The sequence below is a fragment of the Aythya ferina genome, assembly GCF_964211825.1.
Source record: "Aythya ferina genome assembly, chromosome: 1".
In the NCBI taxonomy this organism is placed as follows: Eukaryota; Metazoa; Chordata; class Aves; order Anseriformes; family Anatidae; genus Aythya; species Aythya ferina.
Window position 1 is genome coordinate 190968744 of NC_140296.1, and position 23030 is coordinate 190991773.

The 23030-nt window shown below is 48.6% G+C and overlaps 1 protein-coding gene and 1 long non-coding RNA gene across 6 annotated transcripts in view; one reads left to right on the plus strand and one right to left on the minus strand.

The window, feature by feature from the left end:
- Positions 1 to 1636: 1636 nt before the first annotated feature.
- LOC311430006 lies at positions 1637 to 7905 on the minus strand. The gene is made up of 3 exons (XR_014688495.1): positions 7554 to 7905; positions 5468 to 5515; positions 1637 to 4071 (listed from the first exon to the last, which is right to left on the minus strand). It is a non-coding gene; the product is annotated as an uncharacterized lncRNA (long non-coding RNA).
- Positions 7906 to 8253: 348 nt separating this feature from the next.
- The window catches only part of CELSR1 (cadherin EGF LAG seven-pass G-type receptor 1), a 161010-nt gene continuing 146233 nt past the window's right edge, over positions 8254 to 23030 (plus strand). For 4 of the 5 annotated variants that reach the window (XM_084506384.1, XM_084506386.1, XM_084506388.1 and 1 more), the window contains exon 1: positions 8254 to 11731. In XM_084506384.1, the coding sequence (XP_084362510.1) occupies positions 8542 to 11731 (3190 nt within the window). In that variant the 5' untranslated portion in view covers positions 8254 to 8541. The remainder of the gene's footprint in view (positions 11732 to 23030) is intronic. The other variant, XM_084506387.1, reaches the window with a different exon arrangement.

The following is a 23030-nucleotide window of genomic DNA, read 5'->3' on the forward strand; positions in this document are numbered from 1 at the left end:
TGCCATGGCAGAAGGTGCTGCTAATTGTAGATACAGCAGCTGGACGATGCTGAATGCCCCAGAGGGATTTTTTAGAAATGTTCTCGGGGGAGGTCTTGCACCTGAAAATGTATTTTGTTCCCCTGAAGTCAGACAAACCATCAAGACAGCATTTATATCCATAGGTCAGGTCTGGAGCAGCAGGTGGGGAACACTTTGGTGGGATTTGAAGACAAAGCTCACCATAAGAAATTGTCTTTTGGGATTACTATCTTCTTGAGGGGTGTGGGGGCTGCGTGTGCCAGTGTGGGAAAACAGCTTGCCAGCAGCAGGAGGGATGGAGAACAAGCCTGGAAGCTCAGTTCCCAATCCCCAGCCTATGTAAACTGTGACTCTTCTTGTCCTCTTCCCTGATTACAGCTTCAAGGCCAAAATGTCTGAAGATAAGGGTGTTTTGGGGGGTGCCAGGAGAAGAAGCCATGACCTGTGGTGGTGCCTGAGGAAGAAAGCCCATCTCCTTGCCTCCACGCAGCCACAGGATGCTGGCGCAGAGGGGCTCCAGTCTCTGCAAAGGGGCTTGACCAATCTCATTTAAAAGAAGAATTTGGAAAGTTTCCCAGATTATAATTACCTATATATAAATATAATGATAATTACCCTACCTAACTGAGACCTCAGTGCGCGAAACTGACAAGTGATGACAACTACATTCATTAGGAGTGCGAATGTTCTTCCTCTCCTTTATGAAACGATACTGAGTGATTGCTGAAGAAATCCAGCAGCCAGAGACGTGATCTGCAGATACGTGCCGAGCCTGAGATGGATAAAGACTGCTGGAAGAGGCTGAAGGACTGCCTGGAGATGGGCCTGGGCAGCCTGCTCCAGGTGGCCCTGCTTGGACAGGGGTTGGAGCAGGTGGGCTCCAGGGGTCTGCTCTGCTGATGCTTTGTAAAGCAATTTTTCATGCTGGCTTTTCAAACACTTTATATTTTTTCACATGCAAAGGTGTCAGGCTACAGGCGAGATGCTGAACATGCAGAAATACATGGCCAAATGCATCTAGGAGGAAAAAAAGTAAGGCTGTTTCTAGGCCTCTTGGAAAAAAAGATGAAAAAGTGATTGTGGTACAAGGTGAGCTTCTAGGCCAGGACTAGAAATCAAGACAGTCCCTTTCCATCAAACCCTGGGTGTGAAATAACACTGAGAGAGGGAAGGAAACAGTGAGAGCCGTAATGCCTTGTGCAGAAACAGGGCGATTAGGAGAGGTGCTGGACACCTACGTCACACTCCCAGTGTTTTGCTGAGACAGCCGCAAGGTCTCAGCCACTGCTGTTGTATGAGCAACCTGCCACGCTGACTTCATATCCTCTTGTTAAGCATTTCGGTCCATGATTTTATTTTTCCAGCAGTGCGACTAATCCCCTGCCTGAAAGTGTTTCATTACAGCTGTGTGCTTCTTCCCATAAAAGCCCGAAACACTTTGTCTTTGAATGTAATTGAATTTCTGGAAAGCAGCAGTTCAGACCCATTTGAAGGTGCCTTGGCTTTCACTCTGCCTTCATGCTTCTCCACCAGACATTCTTTAGATACGTTTTTTAATAAAGACTTGCAAGATTTTTTTTTTTTTTTTTTTTTTTTTTTTTTTTTTTTTTTTTATTATTTCTCTGTGTAAAGGCTTCTGTGTCTGAGTGCAGTCAGGGCACGGAGAGCTCACGGGAAAAGGCAGCAGGGGGCTCTGCTGCAGAGCAGTGGTCCCCTTTTCTGGGAAAGATTTGCACAGGAGGGTGTGTGGATGGCACAGAAATACCCGGGATGGATGAATCTGATGCTATCAAATCTAACCAGCTTCTGGAGGGGTGACAACACATCTTGCAGCGCTGAGTGAACGGGCAACCTAATGGCAGGTGATGCTGCACCGAGAAGCACAAAGTTGTGGCAAATGATGGGAAAATCCTAATGTTAGCTCCATAATAATACATATTACTAATGCAATGCTATAGCCAGAAAAAAAAAAAAAAAAAAAAAAAAAAAAAAAAAGATTTTGGAGACATTCAAATCTCTGGAAAACAGCATTTTGGTATCAAATGTGTGCCAAAAGGGTAAATAGAGCTTTAGGAATTATTAGAGGAGAAACTGAGAGTATCCAAACTCAATATCCATACCCTATGTAAAAGCGGAACACACCCTACATCACAAATACGTTGTGCAGTCCTGTGCAGTACTTCTTCTCTTTCCTTTGGGAGGCTGCTTCACAGACAGAAACCCCTCTGTACCAGAACTGGGACCCTAATATTCAGTCTAGTTTCCCTCTTACATGTCACCTCATTGCTCCTGATGCTCCTGTGCCACAAGAACACAATTTCTGCAAGGCAGTGTTGGACTCCCACCTGTTCCAGTCCTGTCTCTTAGCCCAGGTAAATATGTCTGTCTTCCACACTCTTTTCTTATTAACTAGTCCCTTAATCCCCCGATTACATATCAGGAGCTGGCAAAGCAAGCACATCTGTCGTGCTGCTCCTTCATTTAGGGAGAAGGGACTGCTCCCTCAGCAAACTCATCTGAGCCTCTTGGGCAAAGCCACCAGAGCTGATTTTGGACCTGGTTGCACAGCACGAGACTCTGCCCAGAGAAGGGGTGGAGTCCCCATCCCTGGAGGTATTTGAGAGACACATGGATGTGGCACTGAGGGACATGGTTTAGTGATGGGTCTCTGTAGGTCAGGCTGATGGTTGGACTTGGTGACTTTGAAGGTCTTTTCCAACCTGAATGATCCTATGGTTCTGAGGTAAGAACATCATACAAATCTATAAATCAGGGCTTTCCACATCTCTTATTTAAACTGGAGCATCAGTTTTGGCATACTCTGCTGTTACAGAGTGTTTTTAGGACTGCATTTACGATGCATTCGCCTCCTCACCACCTCAGTCTTCCCATAAATCAGAGTCGAGCCACACTCAGACTTTATTTGCTCTTAGCTGCCGTGCAACTTCTGGGCATGAGATTTGCTCTTCTATTGGTGTATTTGTCTGTTTGCATGTTTTAACTAGTTCAACCTTTAGCTAATGTAAGTGAGGGGAAAGAATACCAAACCTATTTGGAGTGAGGAAATTCACAGGCTACAGTATTTGAGAAGGGTGGAGCTGAGCTCCTTAGGGTAAATTATAAATGGATGGTATTAAGTCTAAGGAAATAAACAAGTTACAACACCGAATCACTGCTATCTCCACAGAGGATTTTAAAAGAAGCAGCAATGTGATAGGCTAAAGCAAACTCCCTGCCTAACAGCTCCAAATTGTTTCTCCTCTCGCTACACAATAGAAGCTACACACAGCCAAGAAGCCTTGAACATTGTTGCTGCAAGAAGGATCCCAGCATTTTGGAATCTGCTCTTGACTTTAAGAATAATTACTGTTAGCAACAGAAGTGTTTTCTGAAACCTTTCCAAACCTGTGTGGTTCCTGCAATAGGTGAAGGTTCAGATTTCATCTCACGGAGCTCCAACTAATTCTTCAGTTCTCGAAATAAACTCAGACGAAAGGTGAAAGAAGTAATAACTTTTGCTCATATGAGACTCCTTGGACTGGAAAGGGAACAGCTTCCCATGGGAGTTAGAGGTCCAAATGCCCATCCATACACCAACTTTTGTCGTGCTTCTTCCTAGCGATTAGAGCAATTGTCTAAAATGCTGGCTTTATCCAGCATGAACCCACTGGAGTGATGCCACAGGTAACCACTCTTCCTGCCAATCAGCCCTGGTGCTCAGACCAGTTTGACACACCGCACTGGGTCCCAGTCTCTTGCTGGGGCTTCGGGCAGGAGGAGACTTTCACGTGGTGCCCCAGCTGTGGAGGAGCCGGTCAGCATCAGGCTGGGGCTCCCAACCACGCGTGGTGGGGATGTTAAGGGCAGTAGGTGCCCTCCTAACACACGCCACGTGGTGTTAGGAGGGCACCTGCATCCTCCCCAGGACTGGATTCTGGCTGCCATGGGCACATGGGGAGCAGCACAGGTGTCACGTCCCAGTTTGCTTCTCTCTTTTTTGTTAGACTTCATCTGGGATCCCAGCAGGCCAATCTGTGCTGGTGTGAGATCCTGGAAAACAAAGAATCACAGAACCATTAATGTGGAGAAGCCCTCCCAGATCACCTGGTCCAACCACCCCCTACCACCAGTGCCACCACTAACCCATGTCCCCAAGCACCACGTCCAACCTCTCCTTGAACACCCCCAGGGACGGTGACTCCACCACCTCCCTGGGCAACCCGTCCCAGTGCCTGACTGCTCTTTCTGAGCAGAAATGGCTCCTCATTGCCAAACTAAACGTCCAGGGCAGGAGATATCAGGACCCACCAACAGGTGGCCTAAAAGCTAGCAAGTTATTTGTTATTCAGGCACACTTTGTTTGCACGTCTAATGTGTTGTTAGTTGTATCCGAGATGATAATGTTCCCCTACAGAACTTAGCTTTATGCACTCCTCACGTATGGCATAAAGCTTGTATTTTCTCTACAGGTGTTGGAAAATTGGAAAGTTGATGAATAAAGTGTGGTTAAAGGCTTCTTTATGACTGGCTGTTGTGGTTTCTAACATTATTTTCTCAGAGCGTTACTTTAGCAGGAATAGATCACCAGGGCATTTGCGAAGTGAGTAAATGCAGTTATAAATACAAGTTACAGGTATAAATTTATGTTTAACGTTATGTACATGTAGATCCTGTACAAGATATAGTTTGTGTTGCACGGATGCCTAAACCTGAGGATAATTTTTCATATGTGCAGCCCCTCCCCAAGCAAAAATTAGGCAGATAAAACCACTGAGTGCTGGGGGGCACGCCACACATTACCTGTTTGCAATACACTTGAAAATTCCCATGACAGGAAGGTTTTCACCCCTCTTATTCTTAAAAAAAGTGAACTGTTTGTAACACAGAATTAATGTACATGAATTTTTAAGCATTCTCTTGATGTTCTAATGGGCTGAGATGAGAAAAGCTCCTTTTTCTTGCAACGAGAGAACAATTTCCCTCACAAAGATGGATGATATGCTGAATCAGCCTTAAAAACTGTTGTCAGACCCAGACACAGGCAACTCCAGCTCCACATTCCTCTTCCTTTGGTCTGGAGATCTCACAGCAGAACTTAAAACAACGAGCAATTCTCCCCACTACTCACAGGGTCTTTTCCCTGCTCTTTTAAACCTCAAGTTTTAAGAAAATCTCTTGAAGTTTAATTTATTTTTTGTTGCGCTGAGCACTGAATGGATCTGGGTAACAGTGATATATATATATATATATATATATATATATATATATATATTAATCTCTTTTCTTTTTTAGCATCTCAGTTTTGTTTTAAATTCACTTTGGAAAGAAGCTTGAAATACTCCACTCCCAGGCAAGTTGAAACAGAGCATTTTTTGAACCGTGAAATGAACATGTCATCAGTTGGTACCAAGAAAACAAAGGGTCAGGCAAAACCTCGCCCACTTACATATTTTTATGGAAGTCTCCCATCGTCTTGATGTCGGTGTGATTCCTTCTATAGAAAAGGACAGTTAATACCAGGAATGAGACCCAAAGGGAGTATCTAATTTTCTTTGAAGGATCAGCCTTTGCTGAAAACCTGCCAGCCAAAACATGAAACATAATTCTGATTTTCATCCCCACCTTGAGTTTCCTTTACCAGTGGTTGGCTTTCACCGTTACCGTCTCCGACCCTCTGGAAGCAAGACCCCACAGAAAGAGCAGCAAAAAGGAATGGGTCCAGGCCTGACCCCTGCCCAAGCGATGACCCCAGTTTTAACAGAGCAGTATTGGGACAGGCAGGGACATTTCACCATTTTCTGAAAAGATTTGAGTTGCCATGTGTTAAATAAGCCACTCCTTTCACCAGGGCAACGAGTCGACCTTGCATTTGAATACTGTATTTACTGCTTAGCATTTGAAATACATTTTTACAGCACGATTATATGACAAGTGGTAGAATGCGTGAAAGGGCTTCGGAACAATAGGAATTGTGTAATTAATGAGAAAACAGTGAAACGTCAGATAAACAAGAGAAAATTAACTGCTCGGCAAGTGGCTCCAAGAAAGAAGCAGGCAAGTAACACAAAAGGAGCAGAACAGAGGATTTTGTGTAATTATGTTCATAATTAGTTTCATACAAATGCTTTTACAATATCTTCCCTTTCCAGACTCTTGGATGTTGCCTCTTGCTGCAATAAAATGGGAAGAAAAAAGTTTAAACATTCTTTTCTTGTGGATCTGTTTAACCTAATAAAAACTCCTGAAACAAGTACTTGGAACTCACATTAAAAAACCTGTAGAGAAGGATTGTGTTGTAACACAAAAAAAAAAAAAAAAAAAAAAAAAAAAAAAATCTTCAAGATGTGGGCATTCAGTATTGCATGAAGAGAGAAAAACATAGACTTAACACCAGGGTGTTTTTTATCCAGATGCCAAGTTAATGTTGATATGAATTAAATCAAGTACAGCATGAGTTGTTTGATTTTTGTGAGTATAAAAGGCACCACTACATGCACTCAAATGTGATAATGGGGAAGTTATTTTTAATTCCTTTTGAACCTATTTTCTTCCTCTTCCTTTTCATGAACTACTGTTTTCATCAGAGGATCAGAAAAGGCAACTAAGCTTCTAAATTCCATTTAAAAAAATCTGATGGAGTAAAGCTGAATCAGCTAAACACCTTCCAAAACTGCAATTTATAAAGCTTTTTTTTATTTCCTGACAGACATATTGGCAATAATCCATTTTTTCCCTCCTCCTTGAAATAATGCAGTTCCGGGGATAAAAAGCAGTTGAAAGAATCTCTCTTTTTTTTTTTTTTTTTTTTTTTTTTTTTTAAATTTACACAGCTTTCTCATGAGTGCCGAACAGCCTAATCTCGAAAAGCCTAATCCGAAGAGCAACAACTTGCCCTAAAAGTTGCTGTCGTGCCTACACGGGGCAGAGCACATCGCAGAAATGCGGTGTGGCACCTTCGGTGTCTTCTCGCTTGCCTCTTGCTGGCTTTCTCTGTAACTGAGCCATCACTTTTTTGGTATTGCTGGCATTTTTTGGCATTTGTGGCCCGTTTTTTTTCCTTTCTCCCAGCTCCCTGCTCCATCTGCTGCGGTTGGCAGCGCGGGCGCGCAACCTGCGCGCTTCTGGCCGCCCCCAGCAGGGGACGCCGCAGCCGCGGGGATGGGGCCGGGCGTCCACAGGGGAGCACTGCAAACCCAACGGGGACACTGCAAACCCAACGGGGACGCTGCAAACCCAACGGGGACGCTGCAAACCCAACGGGGACGCTGCAAACCCAACGGGGACGCTGCAAACCCAACGGGGATGCTGCAAACCCAACGGGAACATTGCAAACCCACCGGGGATAGCGCAATCACAGCGACGGAAAGTGCCCGTCGGAAAGTCAGAGAGAGGAGCGACACCGCGCTCACCGGGGCAACAGCGAAACGTTGGGCTTTGGCTTTGCTTCTGCTCGCAAACTGCCTAACTTTGCAGCTCGTGCGTTATTTGCAGTCGCCCCAAAGAAATCTTTAGTTGAAGGCTCCGGGTCCTACCTGCTGCTCTCCAGCAAAGCGGCAGCCCCGGGAAAGGCGGGGAGCGCACAGCGCAGCTCCGGCTGGGGGGGAACCGGAGTTACCCTCGCTCTGCAAAGCGATCCCACGTTTCTTTTCTTTCACTCTATATATTTTATTTGCGTTTAGTTATTTTTCAATCCCTTTAATTTCGGTTGAAACGCCAAACCCGAGGCGACAGGTGGCTGCCGCACGGGGAAGCCAGCCGCTCGCTCCGCGGCCACCCTGGGCACCTTCTCCCTCCTCCTGCCCCCGGAGCCGAGCCGTGCCGAGCCCGGCCGGGGCACGGAGCCCGGCGCCGAGCTGAGCGGGGCGGGAGCCCCCGGGGGCAGGATCCGGCCCCCGGCCCCCACCCGGGAGGGGCCGGGCGGGGCCGTCGGGAATCCCCGCCCCGGGCAGCCCCCGCGCCGCCGCGGAGCTGTGGGGACGGGACGGGGACGGGGAAAGGGACAGGGACGGGGACAGGGACGGGAAGGGGACGGGGTGGCCGCAGGGACCACGCGGGACCGAGCCGTCCGTGGGGCGGCCCCGCCGAGGGGGCGCTGCGCCCTAGGAGGAGGAGGAGGAGGAGGAGGAAGAAGAGGAGGAGGAGGAGAAAGAGGGGGGAGTGCTTCGGTATTTAATTTTTTTTTTTTTTTTTTGGAGAAGGAGACGAGCAGCAGGTTTATGCTAATCGCCCTCTCGGGAGCAGCAGCGGGAGGAGGAGGAGGAGGAGGAGGAGGAGAGGAGCCATTTTGAACTCACTTCAAAGTTGAAGGTGGAAAAGTTGGAGCTCTCCAACCCGCCGCCCGCGGACGGGGACGGGCACCGGGACGGGGACCGGCACCGGGACGGGGCGTCCGAGGAGCCCGGGAGGAGGCGGCGGCGGCGGCGGCCGGGGCTGATGGATGAGGGCGGCTGGGCAGCCCGGCGGGTGGATGGATTGTGCGGCAGCCCCCTGCCCGCCGTCTCTGCCTCCTGAGCCCCGGAGATGCCGCGGCTGTCCGCCGCCTCCTGCGTGTCCTGGGCCGCTCTGCTCTGCGCCCTGGCCCCGGCGGGCGGCGGGGAGCTGCGGCCGCCCCGCACCGCCCCGCTCCTCCACCTGCCCCCGGGGGCTGCGGGGCGCCGCGCCCCCGAGCCCCCCGCGCTGCCGCCCGCCGGGCACCTGAGGGCTGCGGGCACCGCGCTGCGCCGAGCCCCCGGCCCCGCCGAGCCCCGAGGTGGGGGGCTCTGCCCGCGGCGAGCCCGGCGGCGGGGGGTCCCCGAGCCCCCCGGAGCCGGGGGGGTCTCGGCAGGCTGCCCCCCGCCACCCCGGAGCGGTGCGGAGAGCTGGGGGCGGCGGGGAGCGCGGCGGGCGAGGAGCCCCAACAGCCCGCCGCAGTTCCAGCTGCCCAGCTACCAGGTGTCCATCCCCGAGAACGAGCCCGCCGGCACGGCCGTCATCGTGCTGAGGGCCCAGGACCCCGATGAAGGGGAAGCAGGCAGGCTGGCGTACTCCATGGAGGCGCTTTTCGACGAGCGCTCCAACGATTACTTCTCCATCGACGCCCAGACGGGCAGCGTGGTCACCGCCCGCAGCCTCGACCGGGAGACGAAGGACACCCACGTGCTGAAGGTGACCGCCTCCGATCACGGCTCCCCGCGCCGCCGCTCGGCCACCACCTACCTGACGGTGACCGTCAGCGACACCAATGACCACGAGCCGGTGTTTGAGCAGCCCGAGTACCGGGAGAGCATCCGGGAGAACCTGGAGGTGGGTTACGAGGTGCTGACCATCCGCGCCACCGACGGCGACGCCCCGGCCAACGCCAACATGCTGTACCGCCTGCTGGAGCCGGGAGCGGGCGATGGGGTCTTTGAGATCGACCCACGCTCGGGCGTTGTGAGGACCCGAGCCCCGGTGGACCGCGAGGAGGTCTCTGAGTATCACCTGGTGGTGGAAGCTAACGACCAGGGCAAGGATCCAGGACCGCGCAGCGCCACGGCCATGGTGCACATCACGGTCGAGGACGAGAACGACAACTACCCCCAGTTCAGCGAGAAGCGCTACCTGGTCCAGGTGCAAGAGGATGCCCCGGTCAACAGCCAGATACTGCAGGTGCAGGCCACGGATCGGGACCGGGGCAGCAACGCCCAGGTGCACTACAGCATCGTGAGCGGCAACCTCAAAGGTCAGTTCTACATCCACTCCTTCTCCGGTGCCATCGACCTGATCAACCCTCTGGATTATGAGACTATTAGGGAGTACACGCTCCGGATCAAAGCCCAGGACGGGGGCAGGCCTCCTTTAATCAACTCCAGTGGCATGGTGTCGGTGCAGGTCGTGGACGTGAACGACAATGCCCCCATCTTTGTCAGCACTCCTTTCCAGGCCACGGTGCTGGAGAACGTTCCCCTGGGCTACTCGGTGCTGCACATCCAGGCCGTGGATGCGGACTCTGGGGAGAACGCGCGCCTGGAGTACAAACTCATAGAGATGGCACCGCCTGCTGGGGGTGCCCCTGCGGCGGGTGACTCGGGGTTCCCTTTCCAGATCAACAACAGCACGGGGTGGATCACGGTGGCCGCAGAGCTGGACCGAGAAACTGTGGAGAACTATCACTTTGGGGTGGAGGCCAGGGACCACGGCGTGCCGGTCATGACCTCCTCGGCCAGCGTGTCCATCACCGTCCTGGATGTGAACGACAACAACCCCACCTTCACCGAGAAGGTGTACCACCTCAGGCTGAACGAGGACGCAGCTGTGGGCAGCAGCGTCCTGACCCTGACGGCAGTGGACAGGGACGTGAACAGTGTCGTGACTTACCAGATCACCAGTGGCAACACGAGGAACCGTTTTGCCATCACCAGTCAGAGCGGAGGGGGCCTGATCACGCTGGCCTTGCCCCTGGATTACAAGCAGGAACGGCAGTACGTGCTCACAGTCACTGCCTCTGACGGCACTCGCTTTGACACCGTCCAGGTCTTCATCAATGTCACGGATGCCAACACGCACCGCCCGGTCTTCCAGAGCTCCCACTACACGGTGAGCGTCAGTGAGGACAAGCCCATTGGCACCTCGATCGTCACCATCAGTGCCACCGACGAAGACACGGGGGAGAACGCGAGAATCACTTACATTTTGGATGATAACATCCCCCAGTTCCGCATCGACCCCGACACCGGCACCATCACCACCCTGATGGAGTTGGACTATGAGGACCAAGCCTCCTACACGTTGGCCATTACAGCCCATGACAACGGCATCCCCCAGAAATCGGACACCACCTACGTCGAGATCCTCATCCTGGATGCTAATGACAACGCGCCCCGCTTCCTGCGCGACCGCTACCAGGGCTCAGTTTTCGAGGACGTGCCTCTCTCCACCAGCGTCCTGCAGCTCTCGGCCACTGACCGTGACTCGGGCCTCAACGGCCGTCTCCTCTACACGTTCCAGGGCGGTGATGATGGAGATGGAGACTTCTACATCGAACCCACTTCTGGCGTGATACGCACACTACGCAAGCTGGACCGTGAGAATGTGGCTGTCTACAGCCTGCGGGCCTTTGCTGTAGACAGGGGCAGCCCACCCCTGAAAGCCTCTGTGGATATCCAGGTGACTGTGCTGGACATTAACGACAACCCTCCTGTCTTTGAGAAGGATGAATTTGACATTTTTGTGGAGGAAAACAGCCCCGTGGGCTCTATTGTGGCACGAATCAGCGCAGCTGACCCTGATGAGGGGACCAACGCACAGATCATGTACCAGATAGTAGAGGGCAACATCCCCGAGGTCTTCCAGCTAGACTTGCTGAATGGAGACCTCACGGCCCTGATGGACCTGGATTACGAGAGCCGGACAGAGTACGTGATTGTTGTGCAGGCCACCTCGGCCCCTCTTGTGAGCCGGGCGACCGTGCACATCCGCCTCCTGGATCAGAACGATAACCCGCCGGTGCTGCAGGACTTCCAGATCCTCTTCAACAACTACGTGACCAACAAGTCCAACAGCTTCCCCTCTGGCGTGATTGGCAAGATCCCTGCTCATGATCCCGATGTGTCTGACAGCCTGGCCTACACCTTTGTGCAAGGCAACGAATTAAACTTGCTCCTTTTGGACTCTGCCACTGGGGAACTCAAACTCAGTCGAGATCTGGACAACAATAGGCCCCTGGAAGCCCTCATGAAAGTGTCGGTCTCAGGTAAGCAAGCGTTCGAGGTTCATAAAGTGTCTGATCATTGGACCAGCGTGGGGGCATGGGCAGAAATCAGCTACTAGCAGTTTAACGTGCAGCTTTCAGTTTCCTGAGGCAGCAATTTATCTGTGAAGTTCTTGGAGAGGAACCACAAAAATGTATCGAGCCCATGTGCTGTGCATTGAAGTGGTGCATTGAAGTTGTTTGGTAAATGTGGATCACGAGGGTAAATAATACATGTGGGGGGTATATATTCCCTCGGTTTAGGTGGTACTTTGGCTAAAGCTTTTCTGATGTGGTTGCATAAAGGGAGTAACTAACCTAACTTGTAAAGATGCAGGGAATGCGCATGTATCTGTAGTGCTTGGGGTTAAGCCTACGACTGGTAAGACGTGATGGCTTTGGAGAACCAGCTCCTCTCACCCTTCTATTCTCTTTTGTTTTTAAAAAAAGGGTGAGATTTTGTATCTATGCTTTTTTAACAAGACATAGGCCAGTTGATATTCTCATCTGCACACTGGGAGGTTTGGCTGGTCAATCCTTAGGTTTTGGCTCAAGTCCCTGATGGCATGGCCTGGGTAGATGTGAGGCCAGTGGGGCCGTGCTGGTTTGACCAGCAGAGTGCTGCTGGCCCGTGCCGCTGTGGGACACGGTGACTCTTGAAGCTATGAGGCTGTGAAATAGTTGTGTAACTTGGCTCATTGCTCTGGGATTGCTGCCTCGGAGCGAAGGGCAGATAATGGCCCAACAGCACCAAAATCAGCACTGAGAGATCCCAGTGTTGTGGGGGCGAAGAGGGATGAGTATTGTGTGATTTTCTGCCTTGGAGAACTTGTGTGTGTCAGTGAAAACTCGTTCTTCTGTTAGGTAGACTGTTCAATATGTGCTTTTATGTGAGCATGCATACGCTCTTAGGATATTCTTTTTCTGCTCTGTCGCTTGTTTATCATGGAATTACTTTTTATGCCTCTAATTGTGGCATCAATCATGCTATGAGTAATTTCCTCTGCAGGTGCCACTCTATAAAGTTTACAGTGGACCTGATCCCATACTTCTGTTGACTTTCAAACGTTATAACCAGATACATTCCTCGCTGCCTCCCCGTGCAACCCTAAAGCTAATATTTGTACTCGTTTTTGCATAAAATAGCTGCAAGTACTAGGCACATAGAACGACACTTTGGGAGATGCTTCTTTTTTGGAGGATTGTATTAAAAAAATACCAAACTGTGGCGTAATCCTGGCAGTGCTTGTTACTGTAAGTAGTCATTAAGTGCGGCGGGGCCTCAGGGGACAGAGCCGTGCTCTCTGTTGTGTTTGCAGGCTTGTGTTCCTTTTTGCTTCAGGAAAATGAAAGTGATATTAACTGCACTGATTGAATTTGTGGGGGTGCGTCACCTGACAAGCGACTCCTATTTCTTACAAAATGCTGGGGGGCAGCTGAGGTGGTAAGTTAGCTCATAAATGCCGTTTTTGTGTCCTGTGAGGACTTGCAGAAAAAACAAGCAACTGGCTTGTGGCCTTAAAAAAACATTTGGATTAATGCTCAGGTGGCTGCGTGGTCATTGTCTGCCCAAACCAGTAGCTCTTGAGCTAATAGCAGAAGATAAGAACTTGACTTGGAGCAAGGAGCTTGGAGAAGTCATTTTGTTAGACTGAAGAGAGTATTCAGGACAGAAAAATAGATTATAGGAACAGTCTGACTGCAGTTTAGGTGCATGAAGTCTCAGGTAGGGACATGAAGGACTGGAGACCTCTGGTTTTATAATGCTTGGAGCTTTGCATCGTTCTCATGTTGGGTGAAGGTCTGAACTTTGCAGCTCTTCTGCGATGTTGATCTGTCTGTCTGCTGCATGTCCTGAGATAACTGAAATAAGGCTTTTCATGAGTAGGAGTCTGTAGTAATTCCGACAAGCACTGAGCTCCCTGTGGTATTTGTTTCGAGAAGCTGGCTGTTTGGAAACTAGAAGGGCGGAGTCTTGCAGTTTGTGATTGTATCCAGGAAACTTTCACCTGCTTGCTTTCTCTGGTTTATCTGATACAGTCAAAAAAAAAAAAAAAGAAAAAAAGAAGAAAAAAAAAAAAAAAAAAAAAAAAAAAAAAAAAAGCTCAGACAGAGCTCCACCTGGTTATCTATAAGCATTGCAAAATACCTGCAAATCATCTGCTAAAATGACCTGCAAGTTAACTGAAAAACGTGTCTATGCAGTAGCCATTAACCTCTCAACCCAGACAAACACAAAGTCCTGCCCTGCACGCAGCTGCTGTGCAGGTCAGGGAGGAATTTGCGCTCTTTATGAACTTGGGGAATTTGATCTATATACGAGTCGGAAGTGACAGTGCTGCTGTAAAAATCTGGTTTCCACCTAGAGCTGCGTTGTGCTGATGAGGCATGTGAGTGTGCGTGAGGCTGGTGAGGAGCCGTGCCATCCAATTCAATCACTGTGAGGCTTTGATATGTAGCTAAGCCCAGTATCCTTGGGTTTGATTTGGGAATTGTTTGAGTAAGAATGGTAATTTTGTTCTCATGCATATAAACAAAACTTGAAAAGTCACAAAAAAAAAAAAAAAAAAAAAAAAAAAAAAAAAAAAAAAACAAGAAAACTGAGAGGATTCGTCTAAAAAAAACTTGAGAGTGGCAGTTTTTAAAACTTCACCTAAAGTAAACACCTTCAGCACTGCGTGGGGCCGTGGGCTGCCCTTGGCAGGCCCTACGTGTGTAGGCCCTAAGTGTGTAGGCCCTACATGTGTAGACCCACGCTGAGGTCGTGAGTCCTGCAGGGCCGTGCCCCCACAGCCCGTCAGAGGCAGAGCCGAGGAGAGGAAGGAGGAATGTGGATGGTGGGGCTCCCGTGGGCGTGTGGGTATTTGCATGCTGGATCCCGAGCGGGAGCTTTTGAAGTCAGGCTTTTTTGAAGCGAGTCTCTCTGGTTTCTGTGCCTGTCGCGTGCAGTGAGCGGACCAGCCCGCTTTGGGATGAAGCTCATCCAGATGCGCTCCAGGCATGCCCCAAGTGCCCCAGCTCTGTCTCCGGGTTGAGTGCACAGGGCCAGGCTATGGCAGCTCCCGAGGGAAATCCCACACTGGCCCCAAGCATCCTGCACCAGCTGCCTCCCGCTGCCCACCTCCGCTCCTGGCTGCTGCTGCCGCCTTGCGTGGGCACCTACGCTCACCAGCCTTTCACACAGCCCCCAAGTACTGCTGGGGAAAGAAAGAAAAATATAAATAAATAAATAAATAAGGAGGAAAAAAAAAAGGTCTTTTCCACCCAGTGGATTTTTTTTTCACCTGGCGAGGGGTGAACAGGGTTAGTAATGTATCCCTCAGAGCCCCCTCCTTTTAGCTACCCTTTGCCCTGGGAGCTGGTACTCGCAGCGCAGGCTTGGGGTCACTTAGAAGGACACATTCTCCTGTTTCCCTCATACCTTCCAGGCTTTCCTGCAGGAAGGCAGAGCTTGGCCTCATATTGCCATGCCTGCACATATCATCATTAGGTTTCTGTTAACTACTTGGACCCTGCTGAAATCCTGCCCTTGCCTTCCAGGGGGGCAGAATTTTACTCTGGGGTTCTGGTATGCATAGGTCAGTCTGTGACTTTTTAGTGTTATTAATAAATATCTAACTTGAATTGACAGGATTGTTAGAAAAGGTTACTTTTATTCCACAGTGATGCTTACAGTAATGCCAAATTGATTCTGTTTCCTTTGGGATTTTTCTTCTTTGGTTGAATGTTGCTCCAGTCTCATGATGTTGGCCTGTGTTAAGTGTTGTGCTGTGGTCCCTGCTTGTGCAGCTTGGTGCTGGCCTCAGCTGTGCACAGATGCTGCACGAGTTTGCTTGGGTGTCACATTGCACACTCTGCCTGCACCTGTGGCTACTGCCACAAGCAGCCCTGCTCATCATTAGTGACAGTTCACCCAGGCACCGTAATAGAAGTGTGTGCACCCTCCTCGAGGAACAGAGCAGGCACAAGTCAACCTGAGTGTATGCTAGAGCTTTGGGATGCTCCAGAGAAATGTAAAATAATGTCATATAACATGTAATTTTTGGAAGGCAGTGATCTTCAGTTCTGTGCTTTCACATGGGCTGGTTTCCCTAGCATGGGGTAGATACCCAAGCATTTGGGGGGCCATGCAAGCTAAACTATTGCCTTTACATTTCTTTGACTTTAAATCTCCACTGGCATTCAGTGACATTATTGACTATCAGCAAATACAAATCAAGATAGAGCTCCTGCCTGGTGCGATAAACTTCTGTTATTTTTAACTCCTGTGCTGGTAAAGGATCTTCATTATTATTGTAATTTAAAAGCCATTATGCTAATGCTCCTGGATCTCCAGCTCTGTGCCTTCCCCATACAAATGTAACAGGAGACATAACACTTGGGTTTAACCCTTGGGACAAACTCAAGACCATGGTTGTGCCTGAGATATGTGGCATGGGGGGTTATTTGTGTGTGTGAGCTGGCACTCCCCTGCCCCACTCCCCAAAATGCCCCTGCCCCTGGATATGGGCTGGGAGCATCAAGCTGCGTGCTGATCTCCTGTCTCCATGTTCAGGGAGGCTGTGCCTCCAGCACCTCTGGATGAGGGTATACGGGGTTGCTGAGGCTGTTTTTGGGGTGCAGATGGGCAGAGAAAGCAGCTCTGATGCACTTCTGCTACATTAGATGCTTCTGGTGGTCAGCAGGTAGATGCTACCAGGATGCAGAGGAGCCAGACCGCTTTTAGGTATCATCGAGGAGGGATTGGCACCCAAACTACCCTCTGTGGCCTCCCCTATCCACCAAGGAAGTAAATTCATGTCACCTAAAACACAGCTTTGATGCAAACCCTGCGGGTTATACAATTACGGGATTATAGAAATGAGAGGATGCTCCCTCCCTGCTTTTCCCTGCACCTTCCCCTCGGTTAGTGGAGGTGCGGCTTTCCTACAGAGCACATTTCCTGACAGAACAGGGATTTTGCACTTGGCTGTTCCTGGGGAGCTTGTGCAGCCCTGCCTGTGCTTGCATTGCATGTGTGCATCCAGCATGAGGGCAAGGGAAGGAAAAAGGGCAGCCAGGGGCCTGCAAAGGCCAGGGAGGAAGCAACAAGTGGCCTCACTGCGAAAGCAGCAGGCCGTGAAACCCTGGGCTGTGTGTTTGCTGCCCATGGTCATTGCTTTGTGTATAAAATGGGAAATAATGGCTAGCAGCCTTTACACAGTGCTTTTGAACACTTACGTTTGTGTTCCTAAAAAAGTGAATCCAAAATAAAGACCATCCTTTTAAAGTCGGGGAGCTACCAGGCTGCTGCGGCTACCTGAGGCCTTCCTTGCCCCCGTGTAAAAGAAGTCACGGGTGGGAGACTTGCCCTCCTCCCCTGTATGATCTGGTCCAGCTGATAAAAAGCTGCTGCTGCTGCTGCCTCGTTGCTTTCGTATGTGTTTCCTTCCACCTCGTTCCTGGATTTCATAGGAGTGGTGTATTTTTGTTTCCAGAGACAGGAAAGCGTCTATGGCTACGGGCGCAAAAATATTTAATAGAAGTCTGACTGAGAAAATAAACTTTTTACTGAGATAAAAGGTGTTTTCTGCATGTAAATAAATAGCAAGTTATCTGCAGCTAAAGTAAATAAGCAATTTCTTTGCTAAAATAGTGATCTCCAGTTATAAAAAAGAAATGTTTACCACACCATACCTTGGGAAGTAAATGAGATGTTTTACCTCAGACAGTTTTGTCCATCAGCTTCTTTCAGAAAAAGCTACTATAAAACTAGCTAAAAAGCTACTATAAAAGTAGCTCTCTCTAAAAATGTTTGTTTCTCCCTGTTTGTGTGTGCTCTACACACCCATTTTTTGGTTACACAGTGTTTAAAAAGATGTTTCTACCTTGGTGTATCTCAGTGGTTGAAGCACATACAGATGGCACTTCTTAACCTCATGCCACACAGTGAAACTTCGAACTGTAAATACCAGGGGTTGCAATCAGTTCCTGAAGAGAAAAACACGACAAAAAATCAATGAAAACACATCACTTATCTCCTCCTTTGGAAACTGCTGTACCCAAACCAGAAAACACCTGTGTCTGTGGACCAAACTCAGAATTTGGCATGTAGCAGCATTGCTGCTGTCCCTGAAAATTGACACACAAAAAAATGTGTATATAAAGTAGGATAACACATGTCTTTTCTACAGATGGGAAACTGGTTGATGGAGATGCAGGGGTGCCAGGGACAGCTGCTGGGGACAGGCAACTTAGCCTAAACCTGGCCGTATGTTGAGGAGACCCCAATGAAAATTAGAGAAATACTACCTGGAAAACTTATTTTCCCCTATTTTCAAGTTATTTGCAAATGAGGAGATAGTGATAATAACCATTTTAAATTGGATTTGTAATTTTATTATTATTATTATTTCTGGATTGCTTTTTAAGCTTCAGGGTTTGTTCATGAATTGGTTTCCTTGCTGTATTCACTTGTGATTTTCTTCCTTCTGAGAAGTTAATGAAATGCTTTTTCTTCAAGTGATTTACACCTGGGGATTGGGAGTAATCCCTATGTGTTCTGTTCTGGTCCCACGTTTCTCTGCGGTTCAGAATTGTTTTAGGCAGAGGTTGTGAAGCCGACTGCCAAGGGTCCCATACAGAATAAATATTGAATTGTAGTAAAGGGTAATGACAAAAGAACCTTTTGTTTAGAATAAAGGAACGGTTTTCTAGGTTTGGATGTTAGGATGATAGCAAGCATGCAGTAGAAGTAGTCATGAGGAAAGCAGGTGATGTGAAGCAGTGGCATTTTATACTTTATTATCTCCAACATCCTAACCCGAGGAAGTAGCTGGCTGCTGATAAAGTGTATAATTTTACACTTGCTCATTGAGTGGTCTGTTTTCCTGCAGCACATATTCCCAATATCTTAAAACTCCCATCTTTGAGCTGAATGGATTTTCTCAGACACCTCCATTCACAGTGACGCGTCAGACAAGACATGACTGAGAAATGCAATGCTGGGCTTTAGAGAGGGTAGGTAGGACACTCGCTGCCCTTCTGGGTAGGAAAGCACGCAGCACCCATGCTGTGTTTACAGTGCAGCCAGATGTGTATCTGCTGCATACATAGGTATATCTGAGCTCACGTGCATCTGGTTATTTGGGGTATAGACCGCAGTGACTGCACTATAGCAGGGCCTCGGTACAAGCAAGGCAATTTCATTGGACCCCCCATTGGATTTCATTTTCTGGACAGGAAACGAGCAAATGTGAAGCAGAGACCTCTTCTAAACCTACGTGCTACAAATACCTGTTCAATATTTAAGAGGCAACTCTAGCTGTGACGCTCATGCATAGAAGATGAGACAGGGGAGGATCAAATGTCAGTCATAACACGCGATCTATACACTCTCCATCCCGTCTCCTTCACTTCGAAAAGCCCTCAGGATTTTGAGAGCCAGTTGGTGGGGTCAGACTTGCTTCATTTGAGTGCTTGAGATAATGCAATTTCTGTGCTTAAGTCGGTATTGCCTAACTTACAGGATTTGGGCAACTCTCTTGGCTTCCTTTGGCATATAGACTTGTACTTCCAAAAATATCAATGGAGAGCCACTAGGAAATGTAGAAGGGTTAAAAGAGCCGAAGATACTCAGATCAGATCTTATGAGCCTTTTTGGCAATTGTTCATGTTATAATGATTCTGTCCCAGTTTCTAGGGGAATGGTAATGTTTTTAGGCAAAATAGTACTCAAACTACTCTGACATCTACTTTGACATTTAAGAAACAATTATGCCAATTCTGTCCTTTATGAGTAATTGGCTTTTTTGTTTTCTGCTCCTTTCTTAAAGACCATTTTGCCAAAAGATTGCTTAAAGCATAGTACAGAACAAGTTGACAAGGGGCTCAGTTCTTCAAAGCCTTGTTCACAGTAGTTGTCCACTTGAAAGAAAGAATGTCTAAGACCTGATTAAATTCAGTTTTGCCACTTTGCGTTCCTGTGACAAGTGACAGTTTTACTGCTTTTTCCCCCAGTGCAGCTCTTTTTCCAGTGTTGAAAAACACAGAACTATTTATAGATGTAACACAAGTTTCCAAACAGGGGCAGGATGTAATCTTCATGGAAAATTTTGAAATCCATCATTCAGTGATTTCTTGTTTGTTTGGTGAGGATTAGTCTCACACAATTGTTTATAAGGCATGGATGCATAGCCTTAGGTTTAGATTTCATTGCAACTTGTTGATTTTGTTGGACTGAAATAGCATAATCAAAGGCACAGTTTGTTTCTGATGGTCAGATTTATGTCACGTGGCACCACCCCCGAGAGAAATAAGGTAAAACATGTAGGTCCCACCCACGATTAGTCGCTAGGCAGGAGGGCTGTGGGCTGGAGGTGCTCACCTCACCCCCCTGATTAAAGAGGGAACACAGGTGAGTGACTTGGGCTAATTGCCTTGTTGTTATTTGGCCAAAGCCCAGCAGGGTGAACCCACCCTGACTGTACGTGCCAGGAAGGAAGGGTTAGTTTTCTTTTGTAGTGATGACTGTACTTATTTCTGTTACAGCAAACTACCCGTATTTACAGGCTTAGCAGACTAGATAGAAAGAATGGGGGGAGGCTATAACTTGCAAGCAGGAAAATGTTTCGCCATGAGTAATGTTAGGATATACTTTAAATGTTTTCAGGTGTTCAAGTGTACGAAGAGGAAAAATATGCTTTTATGGGAATTTGGCATTCAACAAAGAACTAAAACTCTGTAATACTTCAGAAAGGTGATCTTTGCACTTGGGAAAAAAAAAAAAAAAAAAAGCAATTGGACAGAAAAGTAGGATTTGCTGTAGAGAAAGGAAGACTTTGGGACTTTGTTTCAACAAGCCATTAATGCTGCTAAGCTGTAACTGCCTTCGTATTTATTCTACTATTTACACTTGCCAAGTACAGAAAAAGCAAATAAATGAAATGGTAAACCTGTAATACATCCTCAGGGGACCACATAATAAACATAGACACGTTATGCTTATCAAATACAAAGAAAAGTAATCTGTTTTCAACACCATTGCCAAATGTGTGATGGATGCTACATTCCATCAGATCTCTAGCACTTTTGGAAATGACACATCTGGTCAAAATATTTCAACACTTTTTGAGGGAGAGAGAAGGAAAGGCCATTGTTAACAACCTTTGTCAACACTGCATCTCTTTCCTAGTGTGGAGTCTGCGGTTTATATCCAGTTTCAGGGAGAAGCAAAACCATCTGGACCCTGACTATGTCATCAAATTTAGTTTCACAGGCATGTTGACCAGCATCTAGTAGTCTGTCTTTGCTGCTAAATCCCAAGGGACAGTTAGGTTTAGAAGTCTTCAGAAGAATGAATGTTGGTAAAGGAGCAAATATAATCAAGGTGATTCTCAGTAGCTGCTGGGCCACTGAAGCATGTACCGTGGGTTCAAAAAGTTGCTTGGTTTGTTGGGTTCACTCTTTTCTTTCGGGGCAGAATCACAGAAAGGCTGAGGCTGGCAGGGCCCTCTGGAGCCAGCTGCTCCAAGCCCTGCCCAAGCAGGGACACCCAGAGCAGGCTGCCCAGGACCATGTCCAGGCAGCTTCTGAAGGTCTCCAAGGAAGCAGATACACAGCCTTGCTGGGCCACCTGTGCCAGTGCTCTGTCACCCACACAGCACAGAAGTACTCCTGGTGTTCAGGCAGCACCTCCTGTCTCCCAAGCTGTGCTCTGAAGAGAGCCTGGCCCTGTCCTCTTTGCATCTTCTTTTGCATCTTCAGGCATTTATTTACATTGATGAGGTCCCCTCCTCTTCTCTAGACTGAAAAGTCCCAGCTCTCTCAGCCTCTGCTCATAGGAGAGGTACTTCAGTCCCTTCATCATGTCTCTTTGCTGGACTCTCACCTGTGTACACGTCTGTCTTGTACTGTCTGTACTTGCCCAGGACTGGGCACAGCACCCCAGCTGTGGCCTCGTCAGTGTGAGCTCCAGGTCACAGTCCTTGACCTTATTCAAAACTGATATTAGCCAGTCATTGAGTGTATTTGATTGAATTCATGTCATGGCACTTTTGTGTTTTCCATGAGACCCAGCCCCTCATTACTCACGTGCTTCCAGCTTTCATCCTGCTGGGTGTCATTCCAAAGCGGGCCTTTTAACACCCCAGCTGTATTGTCTGTTTCTATATAGCTGTCTGAATTTAGCTGAAATCCTGTAAAAGTTGTCACACATTAACCAGACCATTGTTTGTTCTGGCAGCGTGTGACTGCCAGCCTGCAGACAGCACCAGGCGTGGCTGCGTGGCCGAACTTCTCTCAGCGCGGCTGGGAAGAGGCGCTTGGCACCTTTCGCAGCTCAGATCCAGGAGAAAACTTACATATCTAGCTATTACATGCCACGGTGCCTCACTGCTAGGTGTCCGCTCTCTGGAGCAGTATCCTGATTTAGGCAGTCAAGTGTCCTATAAAGTGGGAGCACTTGAAATACCATCCCGCTGCAGCCCGGGCTCTTCACTCAGCACAGCGATCGGGACACTTAGCGAGGGCACAGATGGGCCGGGCTCCAGGCCTTGATCTCAGAGTTCTTACTGTGCTGTGCATTAAAGAGGAACCAAATAAGATAGAGAAGCAGCTGTGGGCCTCACATTTCCCATCTCTTGGGTTAGTGCCATAAGCTCTGGGCTCATGCTGACACTTGCCGCGCGCCGGCGAGGCTTCCTGGCTCACGGCCTGTGTCTGGGCACCTCCGCTTCAGCAGAGCCCCAGTGTAGGCAGCCTGGCCCTGACCTGAAGCTGCTGGGGTCTGTTTTAGCTGCCATAAATGCTGGAGCATGAGATGTTCAGGCCATATCAGGACTAGGTCAGCGCTGGCTGTAGCCAGGGACTTGGATCTTCCCACCTGGGAACTCAAAGGTGGCAGAAACAGGAACCCCAGGGCTCTGCAGGGAGTGCTCTCCTATCGATCAGGGCTGATTTGCTTGCTTTCTGGCTTTCACTATTTGTAGATGTACTTTAAAAAACGCTTCCTCTGGCTTGCTTTTATGTGGAGAAGCCCCCACGTTGACTAATGAAAGGGCCAGTTACAGAAGGGTTCGTGTGATCAGACTTAAATAACGCTGCTAAACATCCAGAGTTGGAGGCATCCTCACCTACCGTTTAATTCTCTTTCTCACTGCAGTTTGCTGTGATGATAGACTTGCTGGTAATTACCAACGTGTTCCTGCTTGTTGCTGGGATCCTGTGGCTGTTCCCGCAATGTGCTCACTGACGCTACAGCTAGCCGACATTGTCATGACACATGCAGTAAAGATCTCCTGGCAGCGATGTCTTGGTCGAGCTA